At 42.1% G+C, this 19937-nt stretch overlaps 1 protein-coding gene across 1 annotated transcript in view; it reads right to left on the bottom strand.

Annotated features, from left to right (window-relative positions):
• The window catches only part of ank2b (ankyrin 2b, neuronal), a 241092-nt gene extending 221392 nt beyond the window's left edge, over window positions 1-19700 (bottom strand). Inside the window, exon 1 of the mRNA XM_035993711.1 lies at window positions 19336-19700. Coding sequence (XP_035849604.1) covers window positions 19336-19422 — 87 coding nt within the window. The 5' untranslated portion in view covers window positions 19423-19700. The remainder of the gene's footprint in view (window positions 1-19335) is intronic.
• Between the last annotated feature and the right edge of the window lie 237 nt (window positions 19701-19937).

Consider the following 19937-nt stretch of genomic DNA (forward strand, 5'->3'; position numbering starts at 1 on the left):
TTTGTGTTTGGTAGCTAGCTAGTAAAATTTGTTTGGTCGTCAAATGCGCATACTTTAACGTAGAAAAATTGTTTCCATGACTTTTAGTCAGGGCCATATGGAGGGGCTATCTACCAAGTTTCGTGCAGATCGGTCGCACGGCCTAGGACGAGTTCGAAAAAGTTGGTTTTGCGCATTGCGCAATATTGCGAAAAAACTTGAAGAAATGGGCGAGGACTACATCCTGTGATTCAGCTTAATTCAAGGAACACGTGGATGTAAGGTTTTCTAATGTGCGATGTGTAATGTGGGATTTAAAAGCAAAAAAACAAAGCACCACCTAGTGGTCCACATGACCCATTGTACATATACTCTGTAAATTTGAAGTTGCTCACATTAGTGTAAGTGGTGAATCCAAATGTGGGTCCCATAGGCCACGCCCACTTTGACCAATCAGTACTCCACTGTAGGGGTGGCCTCAGGAGTGGCCCTAGATGGTACCCTCCAAATTTCGTAAAAATCAGATGAGCTGTTCATGAGATATAAACTTTTTGTACTTGTAGCGCCCCCTAGTGGCCAATTTTCGTAAAATATGTGGGGGACCTCCAGAGGCTCATGGTAAACAACAATCTTAAGTTTCGCGGTGATAGCATTTATGTTGGCCGAGATATGGCAAAGTTGGTGTTTTAATAGTTAGCTACACAAATTTGTTTGTGCGTAATATGCGCAATTTTTATCCTATAAAAATTATTTTCATGACTTTTTGTCAGGTCGGTCTGGAGATGCTATGTGCCAAGTTTCATGCAGATCGGTCACACGGTCTAGGAGGAGTTCGGCAAAGTAGGTTTTCAATAAATCGCGATTTTTCACGCATAAGTCTAGGCGGAAATGGGCGTGGCCTATATCAGTAGATTCAGTTGGATCCAGGGAACACGATGATATATGGTTTTTGAATGTGCGATGTATCCTAGGTAACACTAGGGAGTTATAAGGCCAAACGTGTTGTTTCTGCTATAGCGCCACCTAGTGGTGGATATGTGTACTTTTTGGAATCTGAGTAGTGCGCCCCATTCTGTACCCCCCCCTCCCCCCCCCCTGAAAGTGTCAGCTGTGTAACTTGTACGGTGTAGGCTGCAGTATGACTTTTTACGAAAGACTGGGCGGAAAAATAATAAAAATCTTAGCGAAAACAATAGGGTTCCACAGCCTCGGGCTTGGATCCCTAAAAAGACAAGTCTTGAAAGAAAATGAAATTAATAGAGCATAGACCAGGCATGTCCAAAGTCTGGCCAGTTTTCATATGGCCCGCAGCCTCGGTTTGTGAAAGACAAGCAAGAGTCCTATGTTGTAAGCTTACGCATAATAAGTCATGTTTAAAATAAACAATCAACTTCAAGTGTAAGGTATTCCATACAGTATGTTCGGTTATCTGATTACAGATGTAAAAGTAAGGCAGAATTGTTTTGTTTGTTTTTTAGATTTGTTCACGCCTGAGTGGTGTTGATTTGGTTACGTTGCCATTTAGAAAAAATGAGATAATTGTGACAATGAAAATAAAAATTGTTATAGATCAGTGCATTTGTATGTAACTTTTATTGTTAAAAAAAATGTCAGTAGGGACCATTGGCCCCCGGGCATCTTCACATTATCAAATCTGGCACTCTTTAAAAAAGGTTTGGACACCCTTTGCATAGACAGATTAATTTGCTTTCACCACCAATGCTCCCCAAACAGTCTGACTACCAAAAATAAATATCATAACACACTCCCCCTTTTCCTTAGCCTGGCTCCGCCCTCCTACGTACTTCCGCTCAATTATCATTTTCCTTGGAGTGGCTAAGGATTGGTCATGTGATTGGTTATGGCAGATCTAGGGCTGCAATTAACGATTATTTTAATAATCGATTAATCTGTCGATTATTTTTTCGATTAATCGATGAATCGGATAAAAAAACAAAAAAGCATTAATTTACATCAACTCAATACATACTTACATACATACTTGTTGTTTTAGTTAATAGTTGTGTAAAGGTAAGTAACCCAAAGAGTAGATATAGACAAGACACACACACACACACACACACACACACACACACGTTCACTTGAAGCTTATTCATTAAATTATTACCATCATTGAAGTAAGTGCAAGTTAAGTTCATTTGTACACCACATTTAAACACAGCTTAAGATGACCAAGTGCTATAAAAGAACTTTAAAATGAAATTAAAAAGTACAACACACACAAATATATTTGTCAACAATAACTGATATGGGACAAAGCACAGAATATATACATGACAATAGATTGAAAAATGAATGGGCCACAAAAGGCGAGTGAATAAAAACGTGTCTTTAGTCCAGCTTTCCTACTGTTATTAACGAGCTAACGCTAGCTTGTCATGCTTGTGAAGCTGGATAACGAGTAAACACCACACCAGCACCAGAAGAGCTACTGGAGAGACCTTACGTTCCTTACTTCAAAACGGAACAAAAGTAGGATTGTGTAGTGACTTTACCCTGCTGTTGAACTCCCTTCCTCCTCATCAAGGACTCCAACATGTTTACGTTTTAGGTGCTAAATCATCACCGTGGTGCGCCTGTGCCATGCCGTGTCGCTTTTGCTTTATTATCTTGCAATTAACACGTTTTCGATTGATTTGGTGTGAAATGCTCCCACACCTTGGTCGTACTGATTTCTCTGCCTCCGCCATGTGTTTCAGAACAACGTTAAGGGTCTCTCTCCGTATTTCCACTACCCCCGCTCTGCTCTTTTTTATTTTCTTTCGCTCCGCGCCGCTCCGCACGGCACTCAACTCAATTGCTTTTATCTCCGCGACTGAGTGGCGTGTCACGCGACACAACAAATCGATAATGAAATTCGTTGCCAACTTTTTTAATAATCAAATTTTATCGATTTTATCGATTCGTTGTTGCAGCCCTAGGCAGTTCCAGAGTGGCTCTGGGCAGATTCAATAGTTTTAAACTTCAACAGAGTACCCACCTTCAAGGAAGTTAACACTTGTCTATGGAGAGTGGCCAGACTCTCTGTAAAAATGAAATGTACCAGAGTCTTGTAGGACCAGGCTACCTTTTCCTACCACCTACCCAAAATCATTTTCATACAGTCCCTCACATCTTTTTACTATATTTAGCTGCTGAGTCATAACATTTGCATTCCTCAAATACTTTTTGCAAGTGAAACAATATTGAGGAGGAAAGCATGAAATCCTTAAAGAAATTCTTTTATGCATTTACTCTGCAGAAATTTCCAACATTTCCTGCCAAGTAATCTTGCCTGCACACACACAACTCATTACACACTCTGTTCCACTGGCTGATGTCCACATGCAACTACAAGGCAGAGCCAGCATGCATGTGTGTGATGAAGAGTGTTCAGCAGTTCATAAAGCCAGAGACAAGAACCTGATGGAATTGATTGGGTGTCATCACTGCGCTTATGCAGCACCCTTCAGACAGGCCTCCTCGTCGGGGCTATTGATCCACTGAGTGGTGGGTGGCATACAGAGTATCCTCATAATGTAATGGGGGTTCAAACCCTGCTGGCCAATAACAACCTTCACCACAAGGTCTGCTAAGCATCAATCCCCCTTCACTGACAGCACAGAGTGGAGGGGGGGCAGCTCTGACAGATGGGACGGGGACAAATGAGAAGGGACAGTGGGTAGGATGTAAGGCTGTTGGATTGAATTTTAGATATCCAATATACACAAGTGGAGGTGATTGGATGTGAATTCGCCCACCGCAGAGCAGATTTAAGGTAAAGATGCATCTGCATGATTTGAAAATGTTTCAACTTGAGCAAAAGATTTGTGCTTATCCTGGGACATGAATCTGCCTCATAAACATACAGAGACGGGATAAACTAATAGAAAGAACTGGAGTTTCTGGTGAGTTATATGAATCCCATATCCATCCTATCAGAGGTGGAGAATAATGGTTGAGCTACACATAATTGTGAATTTAATTTTCAATGGTATTCCAGTCAATACAAAATACACAACAGTAAATATATGTTTTCAAATATAGCCACTTCTGTACATATATCACACTTGCTGCATGTGCTGTTTCCTGAGCTCATGCTTCTGATAAAGGAAGCAGACAGGGGTGGCCACTTCCACTGACCTCTCAGATTGCTGCATGTCACATGATAAAACAGCCTTAATTTAGATACTTTTACGTTTTTAAATAGACCTGTTTATCACAAACCCAAGACCTAAGCATCATGGGTTGAGCTTTTGAAGAAAGGGGCTAAAAGAGATCTGTGAGACAGAGAGAGAGTGCAGAGCTAGCTAACGTGCTGAACACTACAGAACATGTGGTAAAGTCAGATGCTGTTTGTGCTCAAAGCAACCTTCTTTCTGCTACTGTTAGGAATGGTGCTCCTATGCCAGAACTTGTACAATTTTGGAGATATTGGAAAAACAAAGCAAAGAATCTATTCTAAGTGCTGTCCAAATATCACCCCTGACAAATATTAACAGCTTAATCTCATCAATCCAGTGCATTGCAGTCCAGTGCATTACAAAAAGATAATATCAAGTGTACTCTACTGATTAAGCATTGCACTTCTATTGAGGCTGTAAGTATGTTTACATTTTTTAAAGACATAGGTTCCAATATATTCAAATATATATATTTTAAACACATAAGAACCTGAAAGAAGTTCAAAAAAGAGGTGTCTGATCAACTGGCCAATTGTGTTTTTTTTAGGAAACAAACAGCTCTCTAAAATCGGCCTCCTTCTGTGACAAACACAAGTGCTTGCTTTGTCCCCTGGTAGCTGTTGACTTTCCATGGACACACAGACTGCTATTCAGACTGTCGACACACACACACACACACACACACACACACACACACACACACACACACACACACACACACACACACACAAAATAAGTAGAGCCTCCAGTTTGCACTTGATTCTATCAATGCGGTGTACGATTGCACTTCACATGTCCTGCTTGTCCTCATGCACACAAGACACATACGCACACAAACACACACACTGACTTTATGCACCACCCCAGGAGGCCCAGTGAAGGCATGCCATCTATGTGACACATGCCCACAGCCCAGCGCCTGAAGGGCTGTCTAAATAGTCTCTATGAGCCCACACCAGTGCAAATATGCTGTCAGCGCCTTCAGATTCAGATCAGAGAGTGAGTCAGTAAGCGGCTGGGGAGAACAGGAGGTGAGCCTCAGGAAATGAGCTGGGCTTTAAAGCCAATTTGACTTAGTGGCCAAACGGTGGAATTGCTACTTTTATGTTCGTCACATTGGGCCTAAAAGTACTTTTGCCGATAGACTTACATGGCCAAAGAGACGTCTGTAAATTAGTGGATACATTCTTTTGAGTGTGACAACCCGCGCAAAAAAGTTTTGTTTTTTTTTCATCAGAATTTGATCCATTCGGTCAGATAACATTTGTAAAGTCTAGGGATCCAAAATAATAATGTCAAATTAAATAATTGTATCCCTATTCATGTTAGCCGGAGCGCAGAAGCGGAAGTATCCAGCTCAGCTGGCAGAAGACTCTAGTGTGCCTGCTCTATGGGCCCAACAGTGCAGAAGCAGTGAGAGAATCTGAGTAATTTTACACACAGTGTAAAAAATATAGGCAGTTGAACCTTTTTGGCTTACACTGAGCAACTCTCATAGGAATGAATGGCGCCTCATCTCAAAGACTCAAGTTCTTATTATATATCCTCTTATTATAATGTACATCCATGGTTCCAAAGCACATGTCTATTAAAGGAAGCTACAGTAAGTATGAAACTTGAATGAAGAGGGATATCATGTGCAAAATCAGGATAGTAAAGAATGAACACTTCAGAACAGGGCATTCTTTGTCATATTTTCTGATGTTTAATTTGCTGCTATGTGAGACTGTCCTTCACAGAAATCAACATCATTCATCATTCATTAAGTGAGCTAAGTTTGTGATTTTTTGACAAGCAACCTCTTGGGTTCAAGCAAATAATGACAAAGCAAGCAAAGGTGGCAGTAGCTTGTTATACCATTGTGTTGTTGAACTTGAACTTTAACATGTTAAACTGCTGCAAAACCTCCTCCTGCTAGTCAGGGTAGATGATACAAATGATCTGACTTTGATACTGGAGATCACGATTTGCAACAGTCAAGGTTTGCTTTGTTTGACCACAACCATGATTTGCCCCTAACCTTAGCTAGGGGTGTAGCTCCTGGGGTGGCAATATCGGGCCGCCAGTTGGTCCATTACTTTGGTTTAGACTGAAATCACTCAATATGAAATACTGTACTAACAATATCTGCAGTACTCTGGAGACATTACATTACATTACATGTCATTCAGCTGACGCTTTTATCCAAAGCGACTTACAATTGCTATATATGTCAGAGGTCACACGCCTCTGGGGCAACTAGGGGTTAAGTGCATTGCTCAGGGGCACATTGGTTGATGTATTGCAGTGGGAATCGAACCCGGGTCTCCCACACCAAAGGCATGTGTCATATCCACTGCGCCATCACCACCCCCAAGAATGAGACCAGAATGAGGATGAAATACTTGCTTTTAAGAAAATGATCTCAACAACATTTTAGATGGATTGCCATGGAATTTGGTACAGGTATTCATGTTTGTTCCAGTGCCATCATCAGGTCAAAATTTAAATTTGTCCAATACGTCTTGTTGATGGCCAAATACCTGCAATACAACCATGTTCCAATCAGCCTAACCTGTACTTTGTGTTCGGTGTACAGTAATTAGCAAATTAGCATGCCAATACATTTGCCAATATACGGCAGTCTGATCCGAAGTTCTCGACCGACCGACCAACAGTGGCTAAAAAACTAGGTGCCAACATTTGTAGGGGTTGGATATCATTTGGTTTTTTTTTTCGATACCGTTACTAAAAAAAAAAAAACAGAAGCAGAAAACAACAGTGGTGACATTAAAGAACGGCTTGTTCATTGCTAAGGCCATACGGTCAAATTGAAATGCTTTATTTAAAATTTAACAATAACGTAGAACAATAACTTATTTCATCACTCAAATGCTGTTAAAACACGAAAAAGGACCACTAGAAAGAAGAAGGGTACTTTACAACAACATTGAATGCACCATGAGCTTAAAAGGTGCAATGGAACGCACCATTAAGTCCCGTCTCTGTTGTTTCTCGGACAACTCCAACTCCGGCAGCGTCCATGGCATCTCAAAGGCATACCTGCCAACACTCCTGTTTTTCCCGGGTATCTCACGTTTTTTAGCCCTATCTCCCGGACCCCTCCCGGTTTGTTATTTCTCCCAGGAAACTCCCATAATTTGCATGGCCCAAACTCCTTTATAAATAATCTGATCAATATGTTTGTCTAATGTTGACCATTTGCCAGATCTTCTATGAAATGCATCCTATTCACACAATCCACACACCATATACAGTTGATCTCTGTGCAAGCATCACAGAAAGTTCAGACCCGAAAGCGAGCCGATAAAAAAGGCAGGTGAAGGCGGTGTTCCCGCAAAGAAATCAAAATATAGCTGTAAATTTCAACAGTGTTGGGGCAACAATTTACATGCATCTTACTGAGTCATATCGACAACCTCCACGCTTTTTGTAAGGTGTGTCGCATTGATTTAAATGTAGCGCATGGTGGGAAAAATGACATTACCTAGCACATTAAAACACAGCGGCACCATCGCGCAGAAGAGGCACATAAGGGCACACAGGCGATTTCATCCTTCATCACAAAAGGACAGACAGAGGCAGAAAACGTGATGCAAGCTGAACTCACTTAACACTTACAATGCACTTAACATTTCCAGCCCTTAGTTTTTGAGGAAGGCTGTCACTGCATAAAATACTGGTCTAGTCCAATATAACCTGATGATGGCACAAAAAGATGGGGAGTAGAGATGTTAATAATGAACTGTTTAACCATTACCAACAGTAAGAATTAAGACGGATTAATACTATCAATTAAAAATGAAAAAAATAAAAAGTTTGAAAAAATAAAAAGGGATTAAGAAAAGTTTGTTGCCCAATAAAAAAAATAGGTAAGAGCCTAGACATTAATGAGGTCAGTCACTGAACTGCTGCTTTGTTTCCTCTACCCGGGCCTCTGAGGTCATATGCACCTAAGAATAGAAAAGCATGAGTTATAGTTGAGTAACAGCCAGTAAATGTAAAGATAGGTGTTTCACAGTGTGTCAGTGTTAGAGCTGTAACAATTAATTGTGATTAACAATGCAATTATCTCTTTCAGTCAAATAAAAAAAATAATTATTTATTACTTTTTTAAAACAAATTAAAGATTTGAAATAAAAATTAAAGGAAATTAAGGTATTCCAGGATACATGTTTTGGTTATATCACTTCTGTTATGTGAGCCAGATAATGTAATTGTCACGTTCCGCTCCTATGTCAAGTTATTGTTTTGTTGTAGATTCTTATTTTTTCGGGTTGTTTTCACATTTCCTGTTTTATTTTTTAATTCCCTGTTTTCCTTGTGTTGTCTTTGTTTTACTTCCTGTTGTTTCCTTTTCCCACCGTTAGTGATTACCTGTCCCCGCCCTAATGTTTTGCACCTGTGTCTCATTGTCTTCTCTGTTTGGTGTATTTAAGTTCAGTCTTCCTCTTACCCCAGTGCGAGATTGTCTGCTTCCCCCGTGTACAGCCTTCGAGCGTTTTTCCTTGTGTCCTGAATTATATACCTGATTGTTTCCCTTGGATTTTGACCACTGACTGTATTTTGGATTCTCCCTTTTGCCTGTCGTTTTTGGACACTGTTGCCAGTAAGTTTATTCTGTCTTCTTTAATAAACTTTTGGCATTCCTACGTACCTGAGTCGTGCATTTGTGGGTCCATACATCTGTGAGCCTGATAGTAATAACACAAATACACAGCCTATGAAGTAAACCACGCCTCTTTAATATCTAATGGCGCTTACCCACTGCTAGTACCAGTCCTCCTTTTTCCGTTGCAGATTGAGTACCGTCTCATGCGTGAGGCGAGCGTGGCTGGTCGTCATAGCGACGCCGCAGGAAACTGCCGTGACCTAACGCGACACACACACACAGACCGTGGAAGGTGTGTTGTTTGTGATTCTTGGCATGTGGCTGTTACCACAGCCAGAAGCTGGAGGCAGCAATAAAAACTCCGCTGGCTAATCTATTTAAAAATGGCAGGTTTGTTCAGGACACCCACGTCTGTCGCTAGCAATGATGAAGCAGTGATTAGTGACGATTCTCTCTGACCAATCAGTGGTCTGCAGGTTTTCACGTCACCTTTTTGTATCGAGGTGACACTAACAAAAGTACCTGTTGGCAGGTACCGGGGACTTTTTTTCATAATGGAAAACCAAAGAAGACGAGTAGAGTCGAGCTGAGTTGAGCAGGTACCATGTGATGGAAAAACACCATAAGTGTCTCTCAGCTGAAACGGAATAAAGGATTGAAATTGTATATTGTCTGTCTTATGGTTCCACCCTGCTTTATTCAGCTGTCCTCAGGCCTCCATCACAGCTAATGGTTGGTATGTCATCAGCTGATGTGTCAAGGACAAGCATGTAATGGGATTAGTGGGGATATAGTGATGGAAAGTAGAGAAAGAGACAGAGACATAATGTTGTCTAATGAAAGGATTCGATGGACTACAGTAACAGAGAGTGAGACATCAAAGCAGAAAAACAACAAAGAATATGTGAGGAGAGGAAAGATAAAAGAGATAACTCAGTCAGGTCTGTGAGTGCAGTCTCACTGGACAGATCAACAGCTTCGGATTTCCTAAAAACACCAGCATGACACAGCCAATAACCCCCCCTCACACACACACTCACACACACAGTCATACACAGCACACAGCAGAAAGACAGCATGTGCTCTGATTACTGAGTCATTACAGATAAGGCTAGAAACCAAACACACAGTTTAGGCTCAGATGCAAATGATGCAAAAGCAACATATGGTCTAGAAGTGGATATATTTCAGTTTGGACCAAATTGGTAGGCCAACCAACAAACCAACCAACCAAGTTAGTAGGTAGCTAGTGGTGAAAAATGTCACTGAGCGTGAATCACTCTCTTTTTTCTTTTTTTTTGAGTCGTGAAGCCGACAGCAAAGCCCAACTTTACTTTTTATGATATCAAAGAAAGAGAAATGTTCTTCCCTCGTACGACAATGGTCATACATCCATACTAGAGTAACTTCCTTGTTCAGCTGCTGCAATTAAATGCAGAGGAGGAGAAATAATCACTCTGCACAAAATCATCTGACAAGTATTTCATGGTTATTTATTTATTCTTTAGAACGTATTCACTGCAAAACAAACATGACATAACCTCTCTCTCTCTCTCTCTTTCTCTCTCTCTCTCTCTACTGTACAATGACAACTTCAAGTAGCTACAAAACATTAGTTCTTGTGTTGGACTAATGTATGTGATGTTAGCTGTTCACTGAGTATGACGTGTAAAGCCCCGCCCATGTCTAGCACATACGGTAATTGTTATGCATCGCTCCTGGGTTGTGACCCAGGTCGTATCTGAATTGTCACGACCAGGGATACACGTTTACTGGCTTGGTTTGAATTTCCAAAAGAAGGGTTGAACACAGGTCAGATAACCAGGGCTCAAAACCTGGTCATTGGTGTGAAAGAGGTATGGAGAGCATTGCCTGTAGGTGGTACAACATTGCAGCAGACTTTTACGTTTCCTGCCTGTAAATGGCGTACAACAACATGTCTATATCTGCAGCTGTGATGTGCTACCCTGGAATTCCAGAGTTCTCGCGACAGCACAATTTGAATTTCCTCAGCGAGTCACTCTGGCATTGAGTAATGATGCTGATTAACTATGCCCTTGTAGCCGAGCCGCACCAGTCACATCGATGTATCTGATATAGGCGGGCCAGAGGCGAGCTAAACAGATGACGACAGTTTAATCTACCAGTTAGCTCCGCTGGTAGCTAAGCGTATGGGGCGTATAAGGAGAGAATGGAAGAGACTTTGTTCTCTTCGTTGCAAATAACAAAGAAAAGAACAACAACAAAGGGCTTTATGGCAAATATAGTCCTGACCAGTGGTTCCCAATCTGGGCTATGCGTACCCAGGGGGTACTTCTGGAAAGATCGTAGAGTAGCTCAACTAAAACAACTTTTTGAAAAAAAAATAGTTATATTTGATTAAAAGAATATGTCCACATATAAAAGCTATAGTGCGCAACTATTTTATATTAAAGCTATAGTGCGTAGTTTCTGTCTCCCCCATGAGGAATTCTAAGTAATGACAACAAAACTGGCGGCGCGTCCACATGATACAAGCCTTCCCTGATCGCAGACCAAAAAGGTTGGGAACCACTGCATATGGTCTCATTTGTTTACAGTATTTATTAAGTTATCACAGCTCATTTAGGAATAATACAATGACTAAAACTGTAATACATTTAGAATATTTCTTACATGCTGAATCTTCATGTTTCTTTATGTAAAGCCCTTACTCATGTGTACTGCACTGCACATATTCTATCACAGTGCTGGGAAAATGCTTAGTCATGTCCTGCAAGATGGAGGCAGAGACAGAGATGAATGCTGGACGTTGAGACTGCTGAAAACTATGAACCCTTGAGCACCTAAACACAACTGTGACACCACTACTGCTCCTAAGCCCAACAATCTCAACCCTCCTTCACTTTATACGATATTGTTTGAATACTGTTTGCTGCAAAGTTTTAATACAAATTCCTTTATCAACAAGATCATTTGATTGAATGGAGACAAGAGGTGTTATAGAGAACTGATGAGAAAGTAGTCGCAGTGTGACATCACTTCAGGTGATGAATTAGGGTCACAGCACCAGGGGGCACACACACTACAGAGAGGAAGTCGAGCTGCCACGGGAGCAGAGAAGAAGAGATGCTACATGTTTTCTGGACGGTGACGTGGCACGTCCATGTGCAGCGACGTGTGCCATCTGCCACAGATGTGGGGTATGTACATATAGTTTTGACGCGCGCCATTTGGCCTCTAAATTTCAGGTTGTGGTCGACTAGCGGGGCCTGCTTTGTTAGATAAATTGATCAACATTGATTGTGATTGGTGGTTTGCTGTGCATGCAGAGCCTGCATGTCACACACTAGCAACAAACTGTGTATCCAAGAACACTTAAATCAGTGTAAATGACGTTATATCAGACACAGACTGCTGTTGTAGATTGGTTTTACGTTTCCAGCGTCGCGGCTCCGAACCGTAATGTTAGTTGGGACAGACGCCTTGTTTCTTTAGGTTAACTATATTAGTTTTAGCCTGGCTGGTAACAGCTTTCTGTGGTGAAAAACGGCAATTACATTAATCAGGTGATTTATTTCATCTTTGCAGCGTACATAAAAAACTGACTACTGTAGCTTCACTACCCATGGAAAAGCATGTGCATCACTGTGTCAGCATTGACACATTAACATCCTTTAATTGATCACTACCAAAGCACTGCATTTCTCTTGTCCCATCTTGCTCTCTTTACATCCATGCCTCTCTTTTAGAATCACATTGCCAGCCTTGCCAGTCACAATCTGACCTTGGCTAAGACAGAAAAATCGAGAGGCAGATGTCCTCCTCTACAGGAGCAAACTACACGTTCACCCCCCTCTAACTGCTCTGCCCTGTCCATCATCACAGCCTCACACTGTTTGCAATGTTAATCCCTCCAGATGAATATGCTGAAGGCTGCTATAGCTGTTTTAGGCCTAAAGTGCAGGTGGATCACTGACTTCCTGTCTGACAGGAAGCAGCATGTGAAGCTGGGGAAACACGTCTCCGACTCACAGACCATCAGCACCGGATCCCCCCAGGGCTGCGTTCTTTCTCCTCTGCTCTTCTCCCTGTACACCAACAGCTGCACCTCCAGTCACCAGTCCGTCAAGCTTCTGAAGTTTGCGGACGACACCTCCCTCATCGGACTCATCTCTGATGGAGACGAGTCCGCCTACAGGTGGGAGGCTGACCACCTGGTGACCTGGTGCAAGCAAAACAATCTACAGTGGAGATGGTTGTGGACTTCAGAAAGAACCCAGCCTCACCTGCCCCCATCACCCTCTGTGGCTCCACAATTGACACTGTGGAGTCTTTCCGCTTCCTGGGAACTACCATCTCCCAGGACCTCAAGTGGGAGCTGAACATCAGCTCCCTCGTCAAGAAAGCACAACAGAGGATGTACTTCCTGCGGCAGCTGAAGAAATTCAACCTGCCAAAGACAATGATGGTGCACTTTTACACAGCCATCATTGAGTCCATCCTCACATCCTCCATCACCATCTGGTACGCTGCTGCCACTGCCAAGGACAAGGGCAGGCTGCAGCGTGTCATTCGGTCAGCTGAGAAGGTGATTGGCTGCAATCTGCCGCCGCTCCAGGACCTATACGCCACCAGGACTCTGAAGCGTGCTGGAAAGATTGTGGCTGACCCCTCCCACCCCGGACACAAGCTCTTTGAGCCACTCCCCTCTGGCAGGAGGCTGAGGTCCATCAGGACCAAAACCTCACGCCACATAAACAGTTTTTTCCCCTCCGCCACTGGCCTTCTAAACAAGGCTCGGAATCCATCCTGACTCTCTCCACACTCCACCTCTGGCTCCTCATGCCACTGTACCTACTCTGTTGTAGCGTCCCTTTTCACTACTGTTTAACTTATTTTACTATTTATTTAAATTTATTTTATCGTTATTAATACGTACTGTGTGTATATGTTTATACTTATATTGTTTATATCTTTTTATCCTTCTTATATTTGTATGTGTGACTTTCTCCAACAACACCATGACAAATTCCTCGTATGTGCAACGTACTTGGCAATCAAGCCCTTTCTGATTCTGATTCTGATTCTGAACTTCTGGGGTAAAACGAAGGGAAGAAGCTCATTTGTTCTTCATGGCAGCATTGCCTAGAGGAAGTCATACGCTTCCTGAGCGGCTCGTGAGGTCATAATGTGAATGTGTATGAAGGCTTAAAGCCCCTATTTGTAGAATTTGAATGTGGTTATAGTATTGCCTAAGTGTAAAAAGATTTAGAGATGTTCTGATACTATTTTTTCCTTTCCAATTCCAATACCTGAACTTGCGTAACGGCCGATACCGAGTACTGATCCATTACCTGTTGTTGTTGCTGTATGGTCTGGTTTGGGTTAAACCCTTTGTAAAACATCAACAATTACATACAAAGAATGGATGCCAAAAGACCTACTTAAAAGGTAGGGATGCACCGATACCACTTTTTTTCAGACCAAGTACAAGTACTTACATTTCGGTACTTGCCGATACCGATATATGAGTACTTAATAATACCATTACAGTTCTAACAATGTTTTATTTTCATCAGATGTTTAGCAGAGCATAGTTTGCAGTCTGCTCTACTTTTATCATCATCGTTTCGCTTGAAATATCTCCAAACTGCTGACATTACTCGACTACCTGCTCAACTGACGAGACGAGAGGTTAGGCGCGGGTATACTCACGCTCAACACCGTGCGCGGGCCGCCGTAGATGGCGAGCGCCCTACTAGCACGCACAGAGACGTTTATGCTCAGCGCATTGTTCGTTGCAGTACTCTCCGAAACACCTGAGGTCGTACAGACAACTCTAAAGAAAAAATAAACAATTTTGTTGAAAATTGATGCAGTGTTGCTTTCAGCCTATCCGTCATCTCAGAATCACAGAGACCAATCTCTTTCTTTTCTTAAACTACCACTAGGGGGTTACCTTGCACGGCAGCTGGATTCTAGCCATATCACGAGATCATGTGAGAAAGGTGAGATCACATATCACCGGACAGCAGTGAACCCAAACAATTAGCGTCCTGTCATAAACTAATGGCAGCTACTGCCGTAGTTTAGGTGTGTGTGACAGCGGTGACTGTTCGTTCATATCAACAATGGCGAACACGCGGAGGCCCTTTTTCCTAATAATTTCCAAAGACAGCTTCTCAGAGGGTTCTGTATAACAAACCATCTGGCACATCAGGTTAACTAGGGGGTGCCAACTATTCAACAGTGGCTTTAAACATGATTTACTGTAGGCCACCATACGAGATAACAGATACAAATGATTATATACTAATTATAAAAAAAAATATACAGGTAGAAAACAATCTCCACTTATCTTTGACACAGAATTATTTCCTCGTCTGTCTTCTGTCTTATGTGAAGGCATTTGCCCTTCCATAATTAAGGCAACAGCAAGAAATATTATTATCATATTATTTTGTGCACTTTTGGAGTGATTGTTTTGTGCCTGGCATTTCCTCAGAGCTCTGACTGGACTCGTGGGGTGGTAGTAGCTCTGTCCGTAGGGAGTTGGGTTGGGAACCGGAGGGTCGCCAGTTCAAGTCGAGTGTGGACTGGTAGCTGGAGATGTGCCAGTTTACCTCCTGGGCACTACCAAGGTGCTCTTGAGCAAGGCACCGAACCCCCAAATGCCCACTCTTACATTAGTCACCAGTAGTGTGTATAGCATGTCCTGAGCATGTATGTAATTCAGGTGTGTGTTTAATGTGTGTGCATCTGTAATAACAGAGTGAAAATTGTGAATTTGCCCATGTCTTTTTTTTTTTTATGATTATTTTTTAGTGCATTTTTATTTTCACAGGACAGCTCAAGACATGAAGCGGGAGAGAGAGGGGGAATGACATGCAGCAAAGGGCCACAGGTCGGAGTTGAACCCGCGGCCGCTGCGTGGAGGAGTAAACCTCTAAATATGGGCGCCCGCTCTACCAACTGAGCTAACCCGGCCACATGTCTTCTTCTTGATCATCATAAAGCAGATAGCTCTGAATAACTGGAGGTACTTCCACCTGACAGAAAAGAGAATACTATACAGCTCTTTAGTAGTTGGGTAGTAGTGTGTTATTACGATGTGCTGAGGCCTGCTAGCATGTTTTTAGATTTTTCTAACACTAACAATGTCCCTTGCTCTGGAAAATATCTAATTTTGCAGCATTTAAAAGCACTTTGTGCTGGGGCTTTTCTCCTATTAATACACTCCCTCTCACCTCCGCCTTCTCACTTTTTACACTCCACGACTGATGTGTTGATGTGTGCGTGTGTAATGACAGAGATCACACCATGGATGGTCTACAGTTCTGAGTTACTGTCGATTGATTTTACCATTTCATTTATCATTTTTAGGCCTGGTCACTTGCCTACATGTACATGTGCATGTAAGACACAAATACAACAGAGACCCACTCATTAAAACATTGGCCAATATCACTAAAAGTAGTCTAAAACCATCTTCTAACCGTATATAAACTGGGAACTATAGTCTCAGAAAGGCAAAGCAGTGCTACTTCTGCTACTTGGGCGTAGTGATATGCTTTGCAGCACCTAAGAAGCCCCGAGCAGATCAGCAATGTTTCGCCTTTCTGAGAATATAGTTCCCAGTTTATATACAGTTAGAAGATGGCTGTGTGTCATGTGACCTTGTTATTTGTACATGCTGTGACTATACAAATCACAACATGTAAATAGGAACATGTTGGCGTTATTTTGTCACTTATTGGGAGCAGTAGGCTAGATGGAACCAGTTACCTTCAGGATCTGTGCTAGGCTAAGCTACCGGTGGAGCCGTCAGACAGAGTTACAACACACACAGAGATGAGAAGGGTATGTATGGACTTATCTAACTCTGGAGGTTACGGTGAATAAGCTAAAGTCCCAATAAGTCGGTGTGTTCCTTTAATTCTGTCAACTCTGCTCCAGCATAGTAACAAAAATAGGTTTCAGGATTAGTAATGCTGTTTACTCCTAATTCTTACCCTACCTGTTATGTCGTCTAACTTAAAAATAGTAATATCAGACAATTTTTGCCTTTTTTTTAGGTGACAGGAGTGAAAATCCTATTAAAAAGACAGTTTAAAACAATGACATATAAAACAGGATACAGGCTCTATGGGATCATTGTTTTCCTTGGCAAATATCAAAATATCATGTTTTAGCCATTGTATTATCAAATATCTTGAGAGAAAATGCATATAACTGCCCCCCCCCCAAACAAAACAGACAGCCAAACAGCCTCACAAAAAAAGAAGAATGAAGCTCATTTTCCTATTGAAAACCCCTATCCTTGCATATATATCATTTTGATGCCTAGTCTATGGCATAAATTGTAGCTTCTTCTTTGACATAAAAAAAACTGTGTGTAAACCTGTGACAAGTAGAAAGAATCCATATTCACATGTCCATTGCAGTGCAGTGCTTTGCAGTGGTAACTTGGAGCGCTTAGGGGAAATACTGCAACTGTTGTTGAATGGAAAACAGGCACAACATGACTGAGGGTCTGACAGTCCACAGCTCTGCCTCTCACTTTTGTTCATGACTCAAAGATATTTCAAACCAATTAATCGATTATCAAAATAGTTGGCGATTAATTTAATAGTTGACAACTAACTGATTTATCTTTGCAGCTCTGCTGAACATGCTACATGCACTCTATTGTTATGACTATAGGCCTACAGGATGTCTGAGTATTAAAATCATCATAACTCAGCCTAAAACAATTTCTCTCAGACTCTCTGATGTCCCTTTACGCAGGTTTTAGAACAAGCAGTCTAAGCAGTACAGCTGGCATTCACTTTGCGTTCCTGTCACTCCAACCGTGTGTACACGTTAGTACATCAGAGCTGCCAGGCTGCTGACACTGATACCACTATACACCTGTTGTGAAGGCCTCGGTGTGGACCAGGCTGCAAACAGATTCAGCGTCCTCTACAAAGACAACATGCTGCAGAGTGTCTAATAGGGCTGCACGATATGACCTAAAATCAATCACCATTAATTGCACGTTACCTCGATAACGATAAATGAACGCTAATTTAAAAAAAAAATGTGACTCGACGACGGACACTGCGTTTTTAAAAAAATGTTGTATAAAGTTTTAAAAAACGTCTTTTGCATGATGAAAATGTAAATAGGCTATACAATATATTTCTTAACAGCTAATTAACTTGTTAGTCCTAACTTTGAACCAGCTAGATGCGTTTTAAGCTCCTCTTTTTTCTGCTTGTGGAGAGCAACTGACACGCAACAGAAACGCCACGCTCACGCCACGCAGCCAGTATGCAGCCGGCCTGAGTTAAACGCTAGTTAAGCAGAAGGTAGTGGCTGGTGTCTGGTGTGTACGCCACTGTTTGTGTGTGTAGGTGTCGACACCCCCCTACCCCACCCCATCCCCCGCCCCGCATTTGGCGACTGGCAAGTGTAGAATGTTTTTAAAGAGAAAGTAGGCCTATCAACAGAAATAACTTATTGAAATTATCTTCATGGGAAAAATAGGTCCATGGCAGCTTCAGAATTTCGTTGTCGGTACATTTTCGATTAATCATCCAGCCCTAGTGACTGAATATGAGTGTCAGAACACTGTGTTTAAAAGCCTACTATCTGACAGAAGCACATGTTGGCTCACCTATGTAGGACTCATTCACCAGCACACAGGGACCTGCAGTTTTGCAGGCTGATGAAAAGGAAAAGATTTCATCTATAGTTCATATGCTCAGTCAGGAGGACTATGCTTTTTTTAAAGGAGCAATGAGGAGCAACATACTGTAAATAGCCTACTAGATAGGTAGCCTAATATCAGCAGTGCAAGGGAAGAAATCATCTTCATACGCACCATCACTGCCATCACTGGCTCTGGTAAACAACAGTAACAGGATTAGCAGGACAGCTTCGTGACTTTCCAGCAGTGATTTGGACCATGCAAGTGTCACATTCAGGGAAACGCCTTCCTAACTAGAGCTGTCACTTTATGGGACAAACTACCCACCAGCACTTTACTATAGGCTATCACTGTTACGACACGTGTGTCAGCAGCGACAGTACGTCACACCAAACTCCATTTCAAAATCTATCAGGTTTATGTTTACTCGGACACCAGCAAATATGCAGGCTGAATGACATGGAATGACGTATACGCTCGCATATAGGCCTACCTTTAGGGGCTATGTTAAATTCAGAGAGCAATGGATTCCCCAAGTAGCACTTATTTTCATAAAAACTGAACTTTTATAGCGGCTTCATACAGCTTGATAAAACCCATTACTGTTTATTTTGTGGAGCGTGGTTAGTTAAAATAACGTTTCAGAATATGGATTTTACTTAAAATGAAATGCTGGTTAAAGTATGAAATGCACGCCGAATTAAAGAGCAGTTTCTGCTGACTCAGACTATATATGTAATCACGTTCATGCACGCATGTGCCCTTGCAAATGAACGAGTGAGTGTCAAGTTGATATGTTTTCAAATGAAGTTCGGTATGTTTATTTTTTATTTCTTTTACACGTTTGTAGGAATGGAACGTTATCGGGCACAGGCGTATTAGCCTACCTGTCGGGTTGAAGCGTGCTCCTCATTCCCGGTGGGTGAAGGTGTCCCTCCTTCGAGCGATGCTGGGGTGACCGGAGAAGAAGCCATGTTCCCCCCGTCAATCACTCACTAACAACTGCTCCTGTGTTACTTTCCGCGGTGTCCTCCAGCATTCAGCCCCGCTGCTGCTGCGAGACGACTGGTAACGGCAATGGTTTCCTTTCCGAGCACAGTGACTCTCTGTCCGGCTACACAGTGGAGGCACTGTCCCTCCTCCGGCCGGTGCTCGTATGCTTGTAGTCCGGTAGTCCGGTCAGGCAGATGACGTCTCTCACTCTTTCATACACAAACAGCACACGCACTTTCTCTCTCCCTCTGTCACACGCTCTTTCTCTCTGTCTTTGACATCATCTCAGTTCACTGTGCTTTGGAACACAGCCGAGGTGGCAAGGGAAGATTCTTATTTTGCATGACATCTCTTTCGTCTCTTCTACGCTTAAGTGTGTGTGTGTGTGTGTGTGTGTGTGTGTGTGTGTGTGTTTTGTTTTTTAGTTCAGTGCAACATTGGCATGACAGGAATTAATCCCATGTTGTCAACACAATATGTTGACTATAGATAATAC

Source organism: Sander lucioperca, chromosome 17 (genome assembly GCF_008315115.2).
Source record: "Sander lucioperca isolate FBNREF2018 chromosome 17, SLUC_FBN_1.2, whole genome shotgun sequence".
NCBI lineage: Eukaryota > Metazoa > Chordata > Actinopteri > Perciformes > Percidae > Sander > Sander lucioperca.